Raw genomic sequence first — 21,206 nt, forward strand, 5'->3', positions numbered from 1 at the left:
GGTGATGCCATCCAGCCATCTCATCCTCTGTCATCCCCTTTTCCTCCTGCCCCCAATCCCTCCCAGCATCAGAGTCTTTTCCAATGAGTCAACTCTTTGCATGAGGTGGCCAAAGTACTGGAGTTTCAGCTTTAGCATCATTCCCTCCAAAGAACACCCAGGGCTGATCTCCTTTAGAATGGACTGATTGGATCTCCTTGCAGTCCAAGGGACTCTCAAGAGTCTTCTCCAACACCACAGTTCAAAAGCATCAATTCTTCAGCGCTCAGCTTTCTTTATAGTCCAACTCTCACATCCATATATTACCATTGGAAAAACCATAGCCTTGACTAGACGGACCTTTGTTGGCAAAGTAATGTCTCTGCTTTTGAATATGCTATCTAGGTTGGTCATAACTTTTCTTCCAAGGAGTAAGCGTCTTTTAATTTCACGGCTTCAGTCACCATCTTCAGTGATTTTGGAGCCCCTCAAAATAAAGTCTGACACTGTTTCCACTGTTTCCCCATCTATTTCCCATGAAGTGATGGGACCAGATGCCATGATCTTCGTTTTCTGAATGTTGAGCTTTAAGCCAACTTTTTCCGCTCTCCTTCACTTTCATCAAGAGTCTTTTTAGTTCCTCTTCATTTTCTGCCATAAGGGTGGTGTCATCTGCATATCTGAGGTTATTGATATTTCTCTTGGCAATCTTGTTTCCAGCTTGTGCTTCTTCCAGCCCAGCATTTCTCATGATGTACTCTGCATATAAGTTAAATAAGCAGGGTGATAATATACAGCCTTGACGTACTCCTTGTCCTATTTGGAACCAGTCTGTCTAGTTCCAGAACATTTTCACATTTTCATCACCCTGAAAAGAAGCCTGGTACCCCTTAGCAGTACCCACTTGCTCTTCAACTGCTAATCAACTTTTTGTCTCTATGGATTCTTCTATTCTAGATATTTCATATAAATTGAATCATATAATATGTAGCCATTTAGATCTGTCTTCCCTCAATTTGCATAATGTTTCCATGTTGTGGCATATATTGGTATTTCATTCCTTTTTATGGCCAAATAATCTATATTAACATGATATTGATGTACCACATTTTACCAGCTTATGGACAGTGGGGTTTGTTTCCACATTAGTGCTATTATGCATATCACTTCTATGAACATTCATGTTGAAGTTTTTTGTGGACATATGTTTTGATCCTCTTGAGTATATACCTTGGAGAAGGCAATGGCACCCCACTCCAGTACTCTTGCCTGGAAAATCCCATGGATGGAGGAGCCTGGTAGGCTGCAGTCCATGGGGTCGCTAGGAGTCCGACAGGACTGAGTGATTTCACTTTCACTTTTCACTTTCATGCACTGGAGAAGGAAATGGCAACTCACTCCAGTGTTCTTGCCTGGAGAATCCCAGAGGTGGGGGAGCCTGGTGGGCTGCCGTCTCTGGGGTCACACAGAGTTGGACACGACTGAAGCAACTTAGCAGAGTATATACCTAGAATTAGAATTGCTAGGTCATACATACAGCAACTGTTTAACTTTTTAAGGAATTGCCAAACTGCTTTCCAAGGTAGCTGTACCATTTTTAATTCCCAGTGATAGTGTAGGAGGATTCCAGTTTCTCCTCACCAACACTTGTTATTTTCTGTTTGATTATAGCCATCCTGGATGGTATGAAGTGTATCTCATTGTGGTTTGATTTGCATGTCCCAGATAGCTAATTATGTTGAGCATCTTTTCATTTGATTATTTGACCATTTGAGTATCTTCCTGGAGAAATACCTACTCAAATTCTTTTTACATTTTAAAATAGGATTTTTGTCTTTCTATTGTTGAGTTGGAAAAGTTATTCTGGATACTACACCCTTATCAGACATATGATTTACAAATATTTTCTCCCATTATGTGATTTGTCTTTTAAATGTATTGATAGTGTACTTTGAAGTACAAGAGTTTTAAAAAAATTTTAATGAACCGAAATTTTTTTTTTTTTTTTGGTTGCTTATGTTTTTGGTATCATGCCTAAGAAATCATTGCCTAATCTAAGGTCATGAAGGTTTACACCTGTGTTTTCTTATAAGAGTATTATAGTTTTAGCCCTTACATTTAGGCCTTTATCCATCAATGGCAGCAACTTGGTCTTTTTATTGTATCACACCGACTTGGTCTTTTTTTATATCTCTGAAGATATTAATTTTAGGTTTTAAAAATTTTATATTCTGATCCTAGCATTTCATTTTTCTTTAGAATTATTAATACTTTTATCCTCTTTGTCTTTGGTCTCTAGCCTCATTTTAGAGACTCTCCTTTATATGTGTTATGCTGCGCGGCTGTTGGTTTTTTTTCATGAGACACGAAAAAGCTAATTAAGCATGGCATGTTTGGGTGGGACTAATTGAGTGGTTGATCTCACCTTAGGATAATGAAATAGAAAACAACATTTGGCTTGGGGACCAAAAGTTAGTATTTGTAAATCTCTTTTCTTGGGCCTATGTTATTTTCCACAGAAAAATTCAACAGGAATGGGGGTAGTGGTGGAAGGTGTTATAAAGATAGCACTCAGCACTAAGAACTCCTTGGTTGGAACTGGGTCCTAATCAGTATGTATAATTTCTTTAATTCTCCTCTTAATAAGGTCTCAGCCCTACCCTTAGTGTGCTAGCATCCCTTGGTCCAGCCAAGCCTGTATAACATCTACAAATAGTGTACCTCCCATTTTCTGCCACTAGAGAAAAAGGAAGGCACCTTTCTTCACTGATTGGAGAAGGAATTCTCCGATACAGGTAGTCTTATACAGATTTTCAGCCACTGTTGTTTTCAGCCTCTCCTTGGACCCTCAATATGAATCATTACTTTGGCTGGATTTGATTTTCTTCTTACAAATCCTACCCACCTGCAGCTGTACCCCCACTTTGTACTCTTATTTGGCAATAGTAAAAAAGTGAAATCTGTCCATAACCAATTGTCTGTATACTTGGCATCTTCCAAAATTTTTAGTGACTTTTCTCCCCTGTTCTTTACTCTTTTCCTGTATTTTTGTCTTCGTATGTTCATTTATGTTAAACCTTTGCTCTCTATTGCTTAAATGAAGTTTCAAGGGTGAATTGAGATAAACTGGTATGTTCAAACTGGAATGAAATGCAGTGCTTATTGTCAGTTATTTTATCCAGCTTCCTCAGTCCTGAATTATTTATGTTCAGCTCTTGCTGAACATATTTATGCATCAGATCTTGATTTGCTGGATTTCATCAGGTATAATCCTTTAAAGAAGAGTTTATAGGTGCTGTATTTCTTGAATTATCATATGCTTGAGAAGTATTATGTATCTGGGTACAAAATTAAATCCCAAAGAAAGGCAATGCCAAAAATGTTCAAACTACTGCATAATTGCACTCATCTCACACACTAGCAAAGTAATGCTCAAAATTCTCCAAGTGAGGCTTCAACAGTATGTGAACTGAGAACTTCCAGATGTTGAAGCTGGATTTATAGATGGCAGAAGAACCAGAGATCGAACTGCCAACATCCATGGGATCATAAGAAAAGCAAGATAGTTCCAGAAAAACATCTATTTCTGCTTCATTGACAATGCCAAAGCCTTTGACTGTGTGGATCAGAGCAAACTCTGGAAAGTTCTTAAAGAGATGGGAAAACCAGATCTCCTTTCCTGCCTCCTGAGAAATCTGTATGCAGGTCAAGAAACAACAGTTAAAACGGCATGGAACAATGGACTGGTTCCAAATTGGGAAAGGAGTATGTCAAGGCTGTATATTATCACCCTGCTTATTTATATGCAGAGTACATCATGCGAAATGCCAGGTTGGATGAAGCACAAGCTGGAATCCAGATTGTTGGGAGAAATATCAATAACCTCAGACATGCAGAGGATACCACCCTTATGGCAGAAAGTGAAGAGGAACTAAAGAGCCTCCTGATGAAAGTGAGAGAGGAGAGTATAAAAGCTGGCCTAAAACTCAACATTCAGAAAACTAAGATCATGGCATCCAGTCCCATCATTTCATGGCAAATAGACGGGGAAACAATGGAAACAGTGAGAAACTTTATTTTCTTGGGCTCCAAAATCACTGGAGACGGTGACTGAAGCCATGAAATTAAAAGACACTTGCTCCTTGGAAGAAACTATGACAACCAACCTAGACAGCATATTAAAAAGCAGAGACACTACTTTGCTGACAAAAGTCCATCTAATCAATGCTATGGTTTTTCCAGTAGTCATGTATGGATGTGAAAGTTGGACCATAAAGAAATCTGGGTGCTGAAGAACTGATGCTTTTGAACTGTAGTATTGTAGAAGACTCTTGGGAGTCCCTTGTATTACAAGGAGATCAAACCAGTCAATCCTAAAGGAAATCAGTCCTGAATATTCATTTGAAAAGACCCTGATGCTGGGTAAGATTAAAGGCAGGAGAAGAAGGGGATGACAGAGGATGGGATGGTTGGATGGCATCACCAACTCGATGGACAGGAGTTTGAGCAAGCTCTGGGAGTTGGTGATGGACAGGAATGCCTGGCATACTTGCAGTCCATGGGCTCACAAAGAGTCAGATATGACTGAGCAAGTGAAAACTGAACTGAGCTGAGTATTCTTCAGTCAACTTTCTTTTCTTCAGAGATTTCTCGATACCAAATATTACATTAACCCTATCAAAGTTTCTCAGTCCATCTGTAAATTGACTGAATTTCATCTTTAAATAGTTTTTTTTGTAAGCAGTCATGAATGTTAATGCAATCTTTTAGAAATTCCTTCCTGTTTTCCACATTGTTATCTTTGTACTAGAACAGCTTGGCTAGGTATAACATTCAGTTCAGTTCAGTCCCTCAGTCGTGTCTGACTCTTTGCGACCCCATGAATTGCAGCACGCCAGGCCTCCCTGTCCATCACCATCTCCCGGAGTTCACTCAAACTCACGTCCATCGAGCTGGTGATGCCATCCAGCCATCTCATCCTCTGTCGTCCCTTCTCCTCCTGCCCCCAATCCCTCCCAGGATCAGAGTCTTTTCCAATGAGTCAGCTCTTCGCATGAGGTGGCCAAAGTATTGGAGTTTCAGCTTTAGCATCATTCCTTCCAAAGAACAACCAGTACTGATCTCCTTCAGAATGGACTAATTGGATCTCCTTGCAGTCCAAGGGACTCTAAAGAGTCTTCTCCAACACCACAGTTCAAAAGTATCAATTCTTCGGCACTCAGCTTTCTTCACAGTCCAACTCTCACATCCATACATTACCACTGGAAAAACCACAGCCTTGACTAGACAGACCTTTGTTGGCAAAGTAATGTCTTTGCTTTCAAATGCTATCTAGGTTGGTCATAACTTTCCTTCCAAGGAGTAAGCATCTTTTAATTTCATGGCTGCAGTCACCATCTGCAGTGATTTTGGAGCCACTGTTTCCACTGTTTCCCCATCTATTTCCCATGAAGTGATGGGACCAGATGCCATGATTTTAGTTTTCTGAATGTTGAGCTTTAAGCCAACTTTTTCACTCTCCTCCTTCACTTTCATCAAGAGTCTTTTTAGTTCCTCTTCACTTTCTGCCATAAGGGTGGTGTCATCTGCATATCTGAGGTTATTGATATTTCTCTTGGCAATCTTGATTCCAGCTTGTGCTTATTCCAGCCCAGCGTTTCTCATGATGTACTCTGCATATAAGTTAAATAAGCAGGGTGACAATATACAGCCTTGACGTACTCCTTGTCCTATTTGGAGCCAGTCTGTTGTTCCGTGTCCGGTTCTACATTATTGAGCCATAATTTGTTTCTCTCAGAAGCCTCCAGACATTTCCATCGTGTTTTGGTATAAGTGTTGATGAGGAGTCTGAAGGCTATTGATAACTTGCTTTCTATCCTTGAAATTAATTATTTTTATCAGATTATATCCTAATTTGGATAATTTTTGTACTACCTTCCCTGAAACTCAGGGACCCTTTCAATCTGTTTCAAACTGTTCTGTGCAGGTTCTTTGTTTGTGTGAATTGTATGGTTGGCTGCCACTGAAAATTTATTTGTAGGGTAGTCCTCAAAGTGTTGTTTGCATGTTCCATCTTTCAAAATTAATTTTCATTTGTTCTAGCCAGGATGCTGCTGCTGCTAAGTCGCTTCAGTCGTGTCCGACTCTGTGCGACCCCATAGACGGCAGCCCACCAGGCTCCCCTGTCCCTGGGATCCTCCAGGCAAGAACACTGGAGTAGGTTGCCACTTCCTTCTCCAATGCAAGAAAGTGAAAAATGAAAGTGAAGTTGCTCAGTCGTGTCCAACTCTTAGCGACCCCATGGACTGCAGCACACCAGGCTCCTCCATCCATGGATTTTCCAGGCAAGAGTACTGGAGTGGGTTGCCATTGCCTTCTCTGCTAGCCAGGACAGAAACACTATAAATAAGGGACTATCACAAACCAAGTTATATCTTAATGTTTCTTGAAACTCAACCTACACAGATTTAAAATACAAACACAACGAGGCCCAATTTGTAGATACAATTTCCAGGCATGTTTCCTTTTTTCTTCCACTCTACTTAACACCAGAGAGCCAATAGAGGAAGCAGGTTTAGATTTTTTGGGCATTTACACTGTGTTTATATTGTGGACCTGTGGGGTCACTTGAAATACGAAATATCTTCAAACAACATTGCTGCACATTTGGCTGGCCCTGAGACTTGATTTATATTTCTTTGATATTACATTGCTTCAAATAAAAGCCCAAAGGAAAATGTTTTCAAATGCCCTGAGAGAATAATAAGTTTTTGTATATTGTTTACAGGTGCCTCTATTACATGCATCCATCAAAAATGACTGTTTTCACCTGTTTAATATTTTAAGTGAATTTTTTTTAATTTTTTTGGCCAGACAGTGTGGTTTGCAGGATCTTAGTTCCCTGACCAGGGATCCAACCTTAGGCCTTCAGCAGTGGATGCAGAGGGTCCTAACCACTGGACCACCAGGGAACTTCCTAAAGTAATTTTTTAAAAGTCTTGCCCATCACTTTTTATTGTTTTCCACAGGAGGGTCATCTGAATTATCTACACCATCAGTTTCAGAAATAAAAAGCTCTGCCTAATGTCTTCAATTTGAAGATTCAACTTTTCCGTCATTTCAATGACATATTAGGCTATTTTTATTTTGATTCCATTGTATCCAGTGCTCCATTCATTGCATATTCTGCCCAGTCAAATCAATGATCTCCCTTCCCCACTAAATTATAATCTCCTCATGGAGAGAGCTCTTTTTCTATTGTGTTTAGAAAAATACATACTGAAGTAAAGATGGATGAATAAGTATTGAATAAATTAGTGAATAAATTTCAATCTATTTTATCATCTGACTTTATAAATTTTAAAACTATAACAAAATATTATTTTTTAATAAAATGCTTATATACTATTTGCACTAATTGATGCTTGCGTCATTCACCTAACTATATATCATTTAGAATATATGAGCCGGGGACTTCCCTGGCTACCTAGTATTTAAGACTTTGTCCTTCCACTACAGAGGGTGTGGGTTCCATCTGTGGTCAGGGAACTAAGATCCCATATGCCATGCAGGGCAGTCAAAAAAATGTGAGCCAATTATCTTTTTAAATGTATGTGATGTTGAGTCTTATTTATTCACAGATAATGAAACTTTAAAACTAATTTTTATCTGTTGTGTTGCATGTGAGGGAAGAAAGTGTTTTATAATTCACTTTTAGACCATGCTCTGTTTTGTAGAAATACAGACATTAAATATATTAAACACTTTCATCCCTAGTCTCTCAGGAGTGCACTCATACTTTTTAATTCTTCCCTATTCTTAAACCAAGATGCGTTAGGTTTAGAGAATAGTGCCATAACTGGTTAATGAGTTTATATTTTGCATCTTTTCCTTTACAAACTGATTAAGAAGCTCCTATCCCTTATAATTTGAGTGAAGGTAGAAAACTGAATTATTCCATGTTCAAAACAAAAACAAAAAATCAGAAACCACTCTATGTACATCTAACTAAAGTAAAAAAATATATTTGATACATGGAATTAGTTGCTTACAAAATCTGAACTGGAAAGCAGAAGTGAAAGTCAGCACTGAATTCCTGGTTTTGAAGGCATACTACCATTACTGCCTAACTGCTGCTATTGCTACTATTCAAACTGTTACTCCCACAAAGGCCTCTCCTCTCCCACCTCCAAAATTGGTGACTACACAGTGGAACATGTCTGGCTGCCACAGTGGCCTCCAGTTCCCCATGAAACTGATGGCTGGACAAAGAAACACTGACTTGGCTGCAAGCACTCATGTCTTTCTGATCTGTTGGCTAGCAGCAATGACAGTGGGAAAATGACTTTTGCCTGTCTTCAAAGCTCATGTGAAGGCATTTCACTGGTAAATCCTAGTATACATCCAGAATAATAATTCAAATGAGTCTGTGAAATGGAGGTTTAAGCTTTGCAGACCCTAAATTTTTGTTTAAGTCAATAAAAGGAAGTAGGGATAGATGACAGGTGCCAATAACACACTAGGGGAACATCATTGGTTCAAAGGATCTTCTCCCAGAAATTGAATTTATTACCTCATTGCTACAGGGGCTAAGCTTTCAGTGGAACAAGAACTTTTTTGGGTACAAAAACACACCACCGATATGGAGGATTACAATCAAATGCTCCTCTAAAAACCAAGCCAATCAGGCAATTTATTTGACCCTATCTCCTCCTAGTGGGTAGTGGGGGCTACAGGTGTGGTCTGAGTGGGTGTGACAAACTACTAATTTCACCCAAATATGTGTTCTCCTATTATCAATAGATGTCTCATTTTTAGCTGCCCATGAGGACATGTGGGCTATACATTATACTTGCCAACTTCTGTTGTGACCGGGGATGGTCTTGTAACCAAGTTATGGCCAGTGAGACATGAGCACAAGTGCTATGGAATACTTCACAGAAGTAGTTTAAAAAAAAAAAAGACACAGCTTTCCCTTTCTCCTATTGGCAAGTTTGAATAGCAGTGTAATAGCTGGATATCTATCTTGGACTGTGAGTTAAAGGTCATGTCCTAAAGATGGCAAAGCAACAAAATGGAATGGGACGGGGTCCCAGATATCATGGAGTGCATTTAAGCCACTAGCCTTAGCCTTATTTCCTGAGAGAAAAATAAAATTCTGTTTTGTGTAAACAATTGTTATTATGGGTTTTTCTATTTTTTCAGGGAAAAATTATATGGAATACCTATATAGAGAAATTATTTAGCACATAATTCTAGTTGATACAGTAAGCTTTTAAAATAAAGTGATATTTAAGGTAAGAACCAAAGAATGAATAGAGAAAACTGTGAGGTATGCATTTCTTAGAAATCAAGGTTTATTGGGAAGAAATAGGCAAAGCAAACAACTCAGAATTCAAGAAAAACAATTAAAAAATAAGGAAAATAAATGGAATTTATTAATATAAAAGCAAATTAAGTAGAATAAAAACCACATGAGATTTAATCAATTAAACACAAGTCTACATCTCTGAAAAATTCAAGGGATTTTGAGATAAACTGGTAGATTGGATATGTACCTTTAATTTGGCTTTCTCTAAAAATCCAGCTGAGCTACTTAAAATCCTATAAGATGACGCTTTCAAACTGTGGTGCTGGAAAAGACTCTTGAGAGTCCCTTAGACAGCAAGGAGATCAAACCAATCAATCTAAAGGAAATCAACCCTGAATATTCACTGGAAGGATGGATACTGCAGCTCCAATACTTTGGCCACCTGACGCAAAGAGCCGACTCACTGGAAAAGACCCTGATGCTGGGGAAGATTGAGGGCAGGAGGAGAAGGGGGTGACAGAGGATGAGATGGCTGGATAGCATCACTGACTCAATGGACATGAGTTTGAGGAAACTCCAGGAGATGGTTAAGGACCGGCAAGCCTGGGATGCTACAGTCCATGGGGTCGCAGAGAGTCAAACACAACTTAGTGAATGACAAAAATGCACTAACACAAAAGTGAAGAGATATTTTCAAAAATATAAACCTACAGGTATGCAGCGAATAAGACAGAAGACAGCAGAAAAAAATCTTCGTAGCTGGAAAGCAGATGGATAACTTAGTAGAAGTGATAAACCAACTACCAGTCCTGAAGTGGGAAAAGCTAAGAACCAATTGTGTTTATACTACAGGATATTCAGAAGTATCAAAACTGTCAGCCCTAGATACTCTGGAAATGACAACAGGGTTCCAAATAAGGAGAAGTGTGTTAAAATTGCCTCAGAATTATTTAAATCTCTAGTGGTCAGATCACTTTCTCCTACTCCAGTCACTAAGTAACCTGCTTTCCTGTCCCTACCATAAGTCTGGGGTCTTGTTTCCCACTTCAGGAAAAGAGAGTCACTATATTAGAGGGTCCATGGTCAAAACTGAGAGCAGGGGTAATATGCATAGCGGAAATAGGTGACCATCTAAACAGTGAATGATGATTGATAAAAATGCTATTTTAGTCACTGAGACCACTTATAAATATTTCTGTTCTCCTCTCAGACACATGGTAGAATTTCAATTCTATTTTACATAGACATACATGTGTCTGTGTAATTTCATTTGGCCAATAAATTGGGAGAAGTGATATATATTACTTTTGGGCTGGAGCTTTTGGAGACAGTCTAACGCATGGTCTAATGCATTTATTTTGCCCACTATAGTGATCATGAAAGCCTTTGTAAATACAGGAGTCTCCAGAAGCCTGGGTCCCTTACTTACAGCTGTGAGGAGGATCCCATGCTAAACTGTATGGGATGTGTAGTGTGAGAAAGAAATCAACCTTAATTGTGTTAAACCATTGAGATTTGTAGTAACTGTTTAGTACTGAAGCATAACTAACCTGTCCTGAATAATGAAGACTTACATTCCTCTTTCCCATTCAATCTTTTACTTTTTCAGTCCATACCTTTTTCTCCTGAGTAGGAGATTTTAAGATTTGGGGACTCTGACTAGTCCAAGTGGAAAGACCTAATTACACTGACTAAAGACCTAAAAACACTGTTGTGGATTTCTCCAACAACTCCTAATTCATCTTAGAGTAATAATCAAAATGGTCAAGCCCTGGTAACATGTGCTCAAAGGTATTATTGAGCTCTTTAATCTCCCACACTAAATTAAGAACAGACACCTGAAGGAGACTCCCTAAGAAAGTTTCCTAAAAGAAATACAAAAATAAAAGCAGTATGGCATAAGGAATAGATCTTAATTTTATCTATTTCTAAATAGTTGTATATTTGATTTAAAAAAAAAACCTACCATTACTCCTTGGAAGAAAAGTTATGACCAACCTAGATAGCATATTGAAAAGCAGAGACATTACTTTGCCAACAAAGGTCTGTCTAGTCAAGGCTATGGTTTTTCCAGTGGTCATGTATGGATGTGAGAGTTGAACTGTGAAGAAGGCTGAGCGCTGAAGAATTGATGCTTTTGAACTGTGGTGTTGGAGAAGACTCTTGAGAGTCCCCTGGACTGCAAGGAGATCCAACCAGTCCATCCTAAAGGAGATCAGCCCTGGGTGTTCTTTGGAAGGAATGATGCTAAAGCTGAAACCCCAGTACTTTGGCCACCTCATGCGAAGAGCTGACTCATTGGAAAAGACTCTGATCCTGGGAGGGATTGGGGGCAGGAGGAAAAGGGGACGACAGAGGATGAGATGGTTGGATAGCATCACCAGCTCGATGGACGTGAGTTTGAGTGAACTCCGGGAGATGGTGATGGACAGGGAGGCCTGGCGTGCTGCGATTCACGGGGTCCAAAGAGTCAGACACAACTTGAGCGACTGAACTGAACTGAACTGAACCATATGTGAAACAGATGACCTGTCCCAAGTTTAATGCATGAAACAGGGTACTCAAAGCCAGTGCACTGGGACAACCCAGAGGGACGGGATGGTAGAGAGGGGGTTGGGGGGGGGTTCGGGATGGGGTGGAAGGGTGTTTGCGGGTTGGGGGGGGGCATGTACACCTGTGTCTGATTCATGTCAATGTATGGCAAAAACCTCCATAATATTGTAAAGTAATTAGCTTCCAATTAAAATAAATAGATTAATTAAAAAAAACCTTTATTAAAACTTTTTTTTCAATGGGAAACCAAAGCAAAGCAAAAAAAAAAAAAAAAGGAGAAAATAGCAAGTTTCTAAAAGCTGGAGGAAATTAAGTTTCATCAACTGCCCTGTATAGTGGATAAAAATAAGCTCAAGCCAAGATACATCAGCATTTAATTTAAAAAGCTTGGGACAGCTCTTTAAGGAAGACGCGGTCTGCTGAAGCGGAGCTCCGTATCGCCGGCTTCTGCTCCTGACTCACCGCTGTTCACTCTCGCCAAGGAACAGGTCGGTCAGGAAGCCACGCCGCAGCCATGGCCTTTAAAGACACCGGCAATACAGTATACTAACGCATATATATGGAATATAGAAAGATGGTAACAATAACCCTGTGTATGAGGCAGCAAAAGAGACACTGATGTATAGATCAGTCTTATGGACTCTGTGGGAGAGGGAGAGGGTGGGGAGATTTGGGAGAATGGCATTGAAATATGTATAATATCATGTATGAAACGAGTCGCCAGTCCAAGTTCGATGCACGATACTGGATGCTTGGGTCTGGTGCACTGGGACGACCCAGAGGGAGGGTATGGGGAGGGAGGAGGGAAGAGGGTTTAGGATGGGGAACACAGGTATACCTGTGGCGGATTCATTTTGATATTTGGCAAAACTAATACAATATTGTAAAGTTTAAAAATAAAATTAAAAAAAAGAGAAAATACAAAGAAATAAAGCTGGGGTCTTCAAAATAAATAAATAAATAAATAAATAAATTATTTTCTTGGGAAAAAAAAAAAGACACCAGCAAGACTCCCGTTGAGCCAGAGGTGGCCATTCACCGGATTAGGATCACCCTCATCAGCCACAACGTGAAGTCTCTGGAGAAGGTGTGTGCTGACCTGATTAGAGGCGCAAAGGAAAAGAATCTCAAAGCCAAAGGACCAGTTCGGATGCCTACCAAGACTCTGAGAATAACTACAAGGGAAACTCCTTGTGGTGAAGGTTCTGAGATTTGGGATCGATTCCAAATGAGGATCCACATGCGACTCATTGACCTGCACAGCCCTTCTGAAATTGTCAAGCAGATCACTTCCATCAGTATTGAGCCAGGAGTCAAGGTGGAAGTCACCATTGCCGATGCCTAAATCAACCTTTTTAATCTATAATCAGTTGTTACAAAAAATAAAAAGCTTGAGACAATGATAAAATGCTACAGTAAGAACTAAAAACATAGGTCTCATATAGAAAATATAAAATAAAATTCACTTTAGACTTCTTAACAAACACATTGGGTTAGGGAGCTCATGGACAAAATATTTCAAAATTCTGAATAATAATTATTTTCAACCTAAAACTCTATAATCAGTCAATTTTATACTCAAGTTTGAGAGTAAAATAAAGATAATACACTCAAGGTCACAATAAAATTTAACTTTCATACACCGTTCTCTGGAAACTACTGGAAGGTAAATATCAAAATGAGAGAGTAATCTAAGAGAAAGGAAGTCAGAAGAAAGAGAAAAGATATGATCCAAAGCTGAACAAGTGAAATGAGTCTCCATATAATGTTGAAGGATGATCCTAGGATGACTCTTGTCTCCAGTATAGTGAACAACTAGTCCAGTTTAGGGAGAAGGCAAGGGCACCCCACTCCAGTACTCTTGCCTGGAAAATCCCATGGACGGAGGAGCCTGGTAGGCTCCTCCGTCCATGGGGTCGCTAAGAGTCAGACACGACTGAGTGACTTCCCTTTCACTTTTCACTTCCATGCACTGGAGAAGGAAATGGCAACCCACTCCAGTATTCTTGCCTGGAGAATCCCAGGATGGGGGAGCCTGGTGGGCTGCCGTCTTTGGGGTCGCACAGAGTCGGACATGACTGAAGCGACTTAGCAGCAGCAGCAGCAGTCCAGTTTAGAGCTCAAGAGGCAGACATGTCACAGGATATCATCAGCAAGTCCCCTGACATACCTTCAATCAGATGAAACAATTGGAGGATATAATCTCTTAAAGCTAGAGAATAAACCAAAATAGAGGAAGAATAAAATCCTTGAAATAGGAAACCCAATCAGAAAAAAAGGAAAACAAAATCCCAACAATGACAGCAAAGGAAAGTTTCAGGATGAGAGCTGTGCAGCAAATGTAGAGAAAAACTACTCAATTTGAAGGAGAATTGATAGCTCAAGAGATAAGGCAATGACCACATGGAAAATTGAACTGAGAGGCAACTGGAAGTGTGAGAAGAATAGATGACATATCTAAAGAAAACCAAATAAATGAAAACACAAGGTAATCTTTAACTTCAAGGAATAAAAAGTAAAATAAAAAGATATAATGAGTACACAGTGCTCCCAATGATGCTGCAAATGAAAGAAAGCATGAAAGGGCCTCGGAGATGTACAAGAGATAAAATCTAATCCAACATAAAAAGGAGTTAACTGATAATGTCTAAAACCAATTAATCTAAGTATAGTAGAATATAAATTAAAGGCACAAGAGACAAAGAGTCGAGAATGGCTGCTTATTGCTATAGTAATCAAAACAGTATCTTATTGGCAGAAAAACAGACACACAGATCAATGGAACAAAATTGAGAGTCCAGAAATAAACTCACACATATATTAACAATTAATCTGAGACAAAGGGGCAAAGAACATACAGTGGAGAAAGGACAGTCTCGTCAGTAAGTGGTGTTGGTAAAACTGGATAGCCAAATGCAAAATGATGAAACTAGACCACGATCTTATACCATATATAAATATCAACTCAAAATGGATTAAAGGCTTGAGTATAAGACCTGAAGCCATAAAAACTCTCACTAGAAAATATCGGCGATATGCTTTTCAATACTGTCTTACTAATTTCTTTCTGAATATGTCTCTTAAGGGAAACAAAAGCAAAAATAAATGGTACTACTTCAAACTAAAACGCTTCTGCACAGCAAAGGAAACCATCAATAAAAGGAAAATCTACAGAATGGGAGAAGATATTTGCAATCATATATCCAATAATGGTTTAACGCCAATATATATAAAGAACTCATACAACTCAACAAAAACAAAGCAACCTAATTTAAAAATGAATGGAAGGGACCTACTGTATAGCCTGTGGAACTCTGCTCAGTATTATGCAGCAGTCTAGATGGGAGGGGAGTTTGGAGAATGGATACGTATGTATGGCTGAGTCCCTTCGCTATTCACTGGAAACTATCACAACATTGTTAATTGGCTATACCCCAATACAATTTTAAAAATGTAAAAAAATGAACAGAGGGGGATTCCCTGGTGGTACAGTGGCTAAGACTCTGAACTCCCAATATAGGGGGCCCAGGTTTGATCCCTGGTCAGGAAACTAGGTCCCACATGCTATAATTGGGGGTTCACATGCCATAGTTAAGAGTCTGTATGCCACCACTGAAAGACCCCACATGCCACAACTAAAGATTCTGCATGCTACAACTAAGAGCTGATAAAACCAAATAAATAAATAAAAGTAAAATGAACATAGGATCTGAACATTTTTCCAAAGAAGACAAAAAGATGGACAACAGCCATATGAAAAGATATTCAAGCATCACTAATTTTTAGAAAATGCAAATAAAAACCACAGTGAGATATTACCTCATACCCATTAGAATGGCTATTATCAAAAAAGTCAAGAAATAACAAATTCTGGAGAGGATGTGGACAAAAGGGAATCATACACTGTTCACGGGAATGTAAATTTTGGAGCCACTATAGAAAATAATATGAAGATTCCTCAAAAAAACTAAGAATAGAACTACCATATGATCCAGCTATCTCACTTCTGGATATTTACTTGAAGAAAATGAAAACACCAATTTATAAAGATATATGTACCCTATATTCATTGCAGCATTACTCAAAATAGCAAAGACGGAAATTACCTAAGTGCCCATTGACAAACAAATGGACAAAGAAGATATGATACACACACACACACACACAATGGAATGCTACTCAGCATAAAAAAGATGAAATCGTTCTATGTGCTGCAACAGACCTTGAGGACATTACCCTAAGTGAAATAAGTCAGGGGGAGAAAGACAAATACTGTATGATTTCACTCATATGTGAAATATAAAAAACAAAAGACAAAACAAACAAACAAACACATCGCTATAGAGAACAGAGGAGAAGAATGGTCTTTTCCTCTAGTGGTCGTCAGAGGAAAAGAAGTGTAGGGGCAGGGCATAATGTGTAAGAGGGGTCACCTGTGTAAGCGAAAACTAAACTTGTGGTGAGCACACCATAGTGTACACAGAAGTCAAAATACAGTGTACACATGAAACATGAAACAATAAGGTTATAAACAAATATTAATTCAAAACAAGTCTCCTTATTGGGAAATGAACTAGGAAAATGAGAGAAAGTACAGAAAACTACTGTATTTTTGTCTAAACCTTTTAGTACTATTGATTTTGAATCAAGGTCCTAGATTATTTTTAAAAGAGTGGATTTTAAAAGATAAGTAAAATAGAGTTCTTGCAAGTATCCTAAATAATAAAAAGGAAATAAAATACTAAATATAACTAATAAGAGCACATATATAACTAAACATAAATTATGCAATGAAAATATAATACCAAAATATTTGCAAATCCAGATAAAATAAATGGTTTTTAAAAATAAAATACAAATTACTTTAAACAGAAACAAAACTCATAGATTAATAACCAAAAGTAAAATGGAAAGATAGTCATAAATTTACCACCCAAATCCAAACCATTTAAAAGGCAAGTCATAATAAAGCATGTAGAAACAGATGACAATATCATTATAAAAACAATTCTGTTGCATAAAAATAGAAAGCTTCCTAATCCATACTACAAAGCCAGAAAAGTTTACTATCAAAGCCATATAAGCTAAACACACACATATATGCACACAAACAGAACAGCATGAGCCAGAAAAAATACTAAAACGATGTTGGCTCATCAAATCTACCTGTGCATTAAAACAATATGTAATGGTTAAATATCATTTATATCAAGAATTCAGTAATTAAAAAGCTAAAGAATAAAAGCACAATTTCACAGATGTCAAAAATTACTCTAAAATATGAAAGAATATGGAAAAATAAAACTTTTTTCATCTAAAAAATGGAGCATTTACCCCAAGTTGACATCAACCATCATAGTTAAAGATAAAATACTAGGAGCACTTCCACAGACAAGAGTGACACCTGAATGCTATTATTAATTTTAAGAGCATTCATCGCATACTCTTAGAATGCCTGTTATGTGAACACATACTTAAATCAGGTGAAGGGTAGAGGATGGGGGTGGTAGACAGTGTTCCAAAAAGTATTGTGGGAAAAGAGCAAAGACCTTGAAACTGGAAGGGTTATTTAATTCACAAGAAACTGAAAAAAGGCCAGTTACTCTGCAGGGTGGACAGCATTATTGTTAAGCAGTTTGCAAATAAACAAAAGGTCCTCAACCGATATTTGTTGACTTTTGGATGGAGACTTCATTGTCTTATATATTCTTTACTATAAATCTTAAAAACAAGAGATTTTCTTAGGATTAACTCCTGTATGGGTTCCCATACAGGAGTTATAATTTATGTACACAATAAATTATAGCCAGTCTAGATGGGAGGGGAGTTCGGTGCCATTTCAAATGCCATTGATGCCATTTCTGAGTTGCTTAAGAACGAGAGAAAGTGTTTTTGAAAGACTGGTTAAACGAAGAATGGACGCCAGAGTGGAATTTTGTGTACATAAATTATAAGAAAACAGCTGATTTAATTTTGTGTACATAAATTATAAGAAAACAGCTGATTTATTTTTCTGCGAGTGCACTCACAGAGAGGGAAACGATGTAAGAACTTACTAGGCGTACTATGGCTAGTTGAGGGGAAAAAAATGAAATAAAACAGCAAAGAAACTTGGGGGTAAAAAATCACTCCTACTTCAGTTCCTTTAATCCGCCATCTTTTTGTTCTTAAAATCGGGAATAACACCCACAAAACGCAAGGTGGCGCTGCAGGCTAAAAAGAGAAAAAAATATTCGCATCAAGGATGTTGCGGATGCCAGCGTTTATAGAGGAAAGCTGGCCACACTGTAACAGTAGAGGAAAGGAAACCGTGGTAAGAAGAATTGGGTAAAATGGGAATTCCTCCCTACAAGTATTGCTGTTATCTACTTCATTTCTAAGGATTCGATTGATGCCATTTCTGAGTTGCTTAAGAATGAGAGAAAGTGTTTTTGAAAGACTGGTGAAACGAAGAATGGACGCCAGAGTGGAATGTGCTGTGCAGCAAAGGCAAGTCCTCCTTCTTTGTGTATTTCTGGGAATGTCCTGGGCTGCTGAGGAACCGTTAGTGTATTTTGTGGAGGAGGAAGCTGAGAGAGGCACCCGTCTGGCCAACCTAGCACATGACCTGGGGTTGGGGATGGAGGAACTATCAGCCCGGGAGCCTACAGTCATTTCAGACCAGAAAATAGGATTTTTACTACTCGATCCGCTTACTGGTGATTTATCTCTAAATGAGAAATTAGACCGAGAGGAACTGTGCGGCCCCAAAGAGCCTTGTGTGCTACCGTTCCAGTTGTTAATGGAAAAGCCTTTTGAGATTTTCCGTGCTAACTTATGGGTTAGAGATATCAATGATCATTCTCCAGTATTTCTGGATAGAGAGATTCCCTTGAAAATATTAGAAAGTACCACCCCAGGGGCGGCATTTCTTCTACAAAGTGCACAGGATTCAGATATTGGAACCAATAATGTGAGAAACTACACCATCAGCCCCAATGCCTATTTCCACATTAGTGTTCATAAGGGTGCAGAGGGGATTATCTATCCTGAATTGGTACTGGATAGACCGCTGGATCGAGAAGAGGTGCCTGAACTCAGTTTAATCCTCACCGCCTTGGATGGTGGCTCTCCGCCCAGATCCGGGACTACCCTGGTGCGCATCCTGGTTTTGGACACAAATGACAACGCGCCTGAATTTGTACAGCCTCTCTACAAGGTGCAGTTGTGTGAGGACAGCCCTGTGGGCTCTCTGGTTGTCACTGTCTCAGCTAGAGATTTAGATACGGGAAGTAATGGGGAAATAGTTTATGCATTTTTTTATGCTACTGAAAGAATTCTCAAAACATTTCAAATCAATCCAACATCCGGCAGTGTTTATCTCAAAGCTGAATTGAACTATGAGGTAATTCAAACTTACACATTAACTATTCAGGCCAAAGATGGCGGAGGACTATCTGGAAAATGTACGGTGGTGGTTCAGGTAACAGATATAAACGACAATCCACCAGAACTGCTCATGTCATCACTTACTAGCCCAATTCAAGAAAATTCACTTGAAACAGTCGTAGCTGTTTTTAGGATTCGAGACAGAGATTCGGGGAACAATGCAAAGATGGTGTGTTCTATCCAAGACGATCTCCCCTTCGTCCTGAAGCCATCTGTAGAGAATTACTACACCTTGGTAACGGACAGTCCACTGGACAGAGAGGAAAGAGCCGAGTATAACATCACCATCACGGTCACTGACATGGGAACCCCCAGACTGAAAACCGAGCACAACATAACCGTGCTGGTGTCCGACGTCAACGACAATGCCCCCACCTTCACCCAGACCTCCTACACCCTCTGGGTCCGCGAGAACAACAGTCCCGCCCTGCACATCGGCAGCGTCAGCGCCACAGACACAGACGCGGGCGCCAATGCCCAGGTCACCTACTCGCTGCTGCCGCCGCCCGACCCGCTCGTGCCCCTCGCCTCCCTCGTGTCCATCAACCCCGACAATGGCCACCTCTTCGCCCTCACGTCCCTGGACTACGAGGCCCTGCGGGCCTTCGAGTTCCGCGTGGGCGCCACCGACCGCGGCTCGCCCGCGCTCAGCAGCCAGGCGCTGGTGCGCGTGCTCGTGGCGGACGCCAACGACAACGCGCCCTTCGTGCTCTACCCGCTGCAGAACGCCTCGGCGCCCTGCACCGAGCTGGTGCCCAGGGCGGCCGAGCCGGGCTACCTGGTGACCAAGGTGGTGGCGGTGGACGGCGACGCGGGCCAGAACGCCTGGCTGTCGTACCAGCTGCTCAAGGCCACGGAGCCCGGGCTGTTCGGCGTGTGGGCGCACAACGGCGAGGTGCGCACGGCGCGGCTGCTGAGCGAGCGCGACGCGCCCAAGCAGCGGCTGGTGGTGCTGGTCAAGGACAACGGCGAGCCGCCGCTGTCGGCCAGCGTCACGCTGCACGTGCTGCTGGTGGACGGCTTCTCGCAGCCCTACCTGCCGGCCCCGGAAGCGGAAGCGGCGGCCGCGGCGCCGGCCGACCCGCTCACCGTCTACCTGGTGGTGGCCTTGGCGTCGGTGTCGTCGCTCTTCCTCTTCTCGGTGCTGGTGTTCGTGGCGGTGCGGCTGTGCAGGAGGGGCGGGGCGGCCTCGGCGGGCCGCTGCCCGGTGGCCGAGGGCCACTTCCCGGGCCATCTGGTGGACGTCAGCGGCACGGGGACCCTGTCCCAGAGCTACCAGTGCGAGGTGGGTCTGATGGGAGGCTCTGGTACTGGCGAGTTCAAATTCCTGAAGCCGATTCTCCCCAATCTCGCATCCCAGAGCATAGGCAGGGAAGTGGAAGAATATCCCTCATATCGGAATGATTTGGGTTTGTGATAAAAATGAAAAATACCGTTATTGTATCTGTGAATATATTCCTGTTAAGAAATTTATCTCAATTTACTTGTAGAGGAATGCTTTCACATCATTTCAGGTATTCCTAAGGTCAAAGAATGAATTTCTTCACACAGAAAAGGATTCACCTTTGGCCCTAAGAACACAAAGCATGGATTGTCTATTGTCATCTTTTGCTTCAATTATGCTTTGTGTGCAGTCTATTACATGACAAATCTTGTTTGAGACGTTTTAAATTGGAATTCACTGTCTTCAAATATTATTGCTACTTTTATTTTCTTAGTCAATTAGAGTGCTGTGCAAGTACCTAAATTAAAAAAAAACACTATGCAATATATACTTACTTTGACATTTTCAATTTTATAAACCTATGATGGGAGGTATTTTAAAAACGAGCAAACATATGTTCATAGAGCTTCTTTGAGTTCACAAAGGTCACCAAGTGAAAAATGGCAGAACTAAGCATCTCTTAAATCTGATTCTGGGGCCTTATTGTGATGC

General features: G+C 40.2%; 2 protein-coding genes across 2 annotated transcripts; both read left to right on the forward strand.

Moving 5' to 3' along the window:
• Positions 1–12,824: 12,824 nt before the first annotated feature.
• LOC129630069 (40S ribosomal protein S20-like) lies at positions 12,825–13,196 on the forward strand (the record flags this gene model as incomplete). Its single annotated transcript, XM_055550383.1, has 1 exon — positions 12,825–13,196. A coding segment is annotated over one exon (363 nt), but the record flags the coding sequence as incomplete, so codon positions are not given.
• A 4,921-nt stretch (positions 13,197–18,117) lies between these two features.
• Positions 18,118–20,687, forward strand: LOC129633882 (protocadherin beta-7-like). The gene has a single exon (XM_055555848.1). It carries the CDS (start codon positions 18,234–18,236, stop codon positions 20,685–20,687), a length of 2,454 nt encoding a protein of 817 aa, XP_055411823.1. The 5' UTR covers positions 18,118–18,233.
• The last annotated feature ends 519 nt before the right edge of the window (positions 20,688–21,206 follow it).

Source organism: Bubalus kerabau, chromosome 1 (genome assembly GCF_029407905.1).
Source record: "Bubalus kerabau isolate K-KA32 ecotype Philippines breed swamp buffalo chromosome 1, PCC_UOA_SB_1v2, whole genome shotgun sequence".
In the NCBI taxonomy this organism is placed as follows: Eukaryota; Metazoa; Chordata; class Mammalia; order Artiodactyla; family Bovidae; genus Bubalus; species Bubalus kerabau.

Coding starts and splice junctions, on each gene's coding strand:
- LOC129633882 (XM_055555848.1), top strand. CDS start 18,234: ATGCCATTTCTGAGTTGCTTAAGAATGAGAGAAAGTGTTTTTGAAAGA.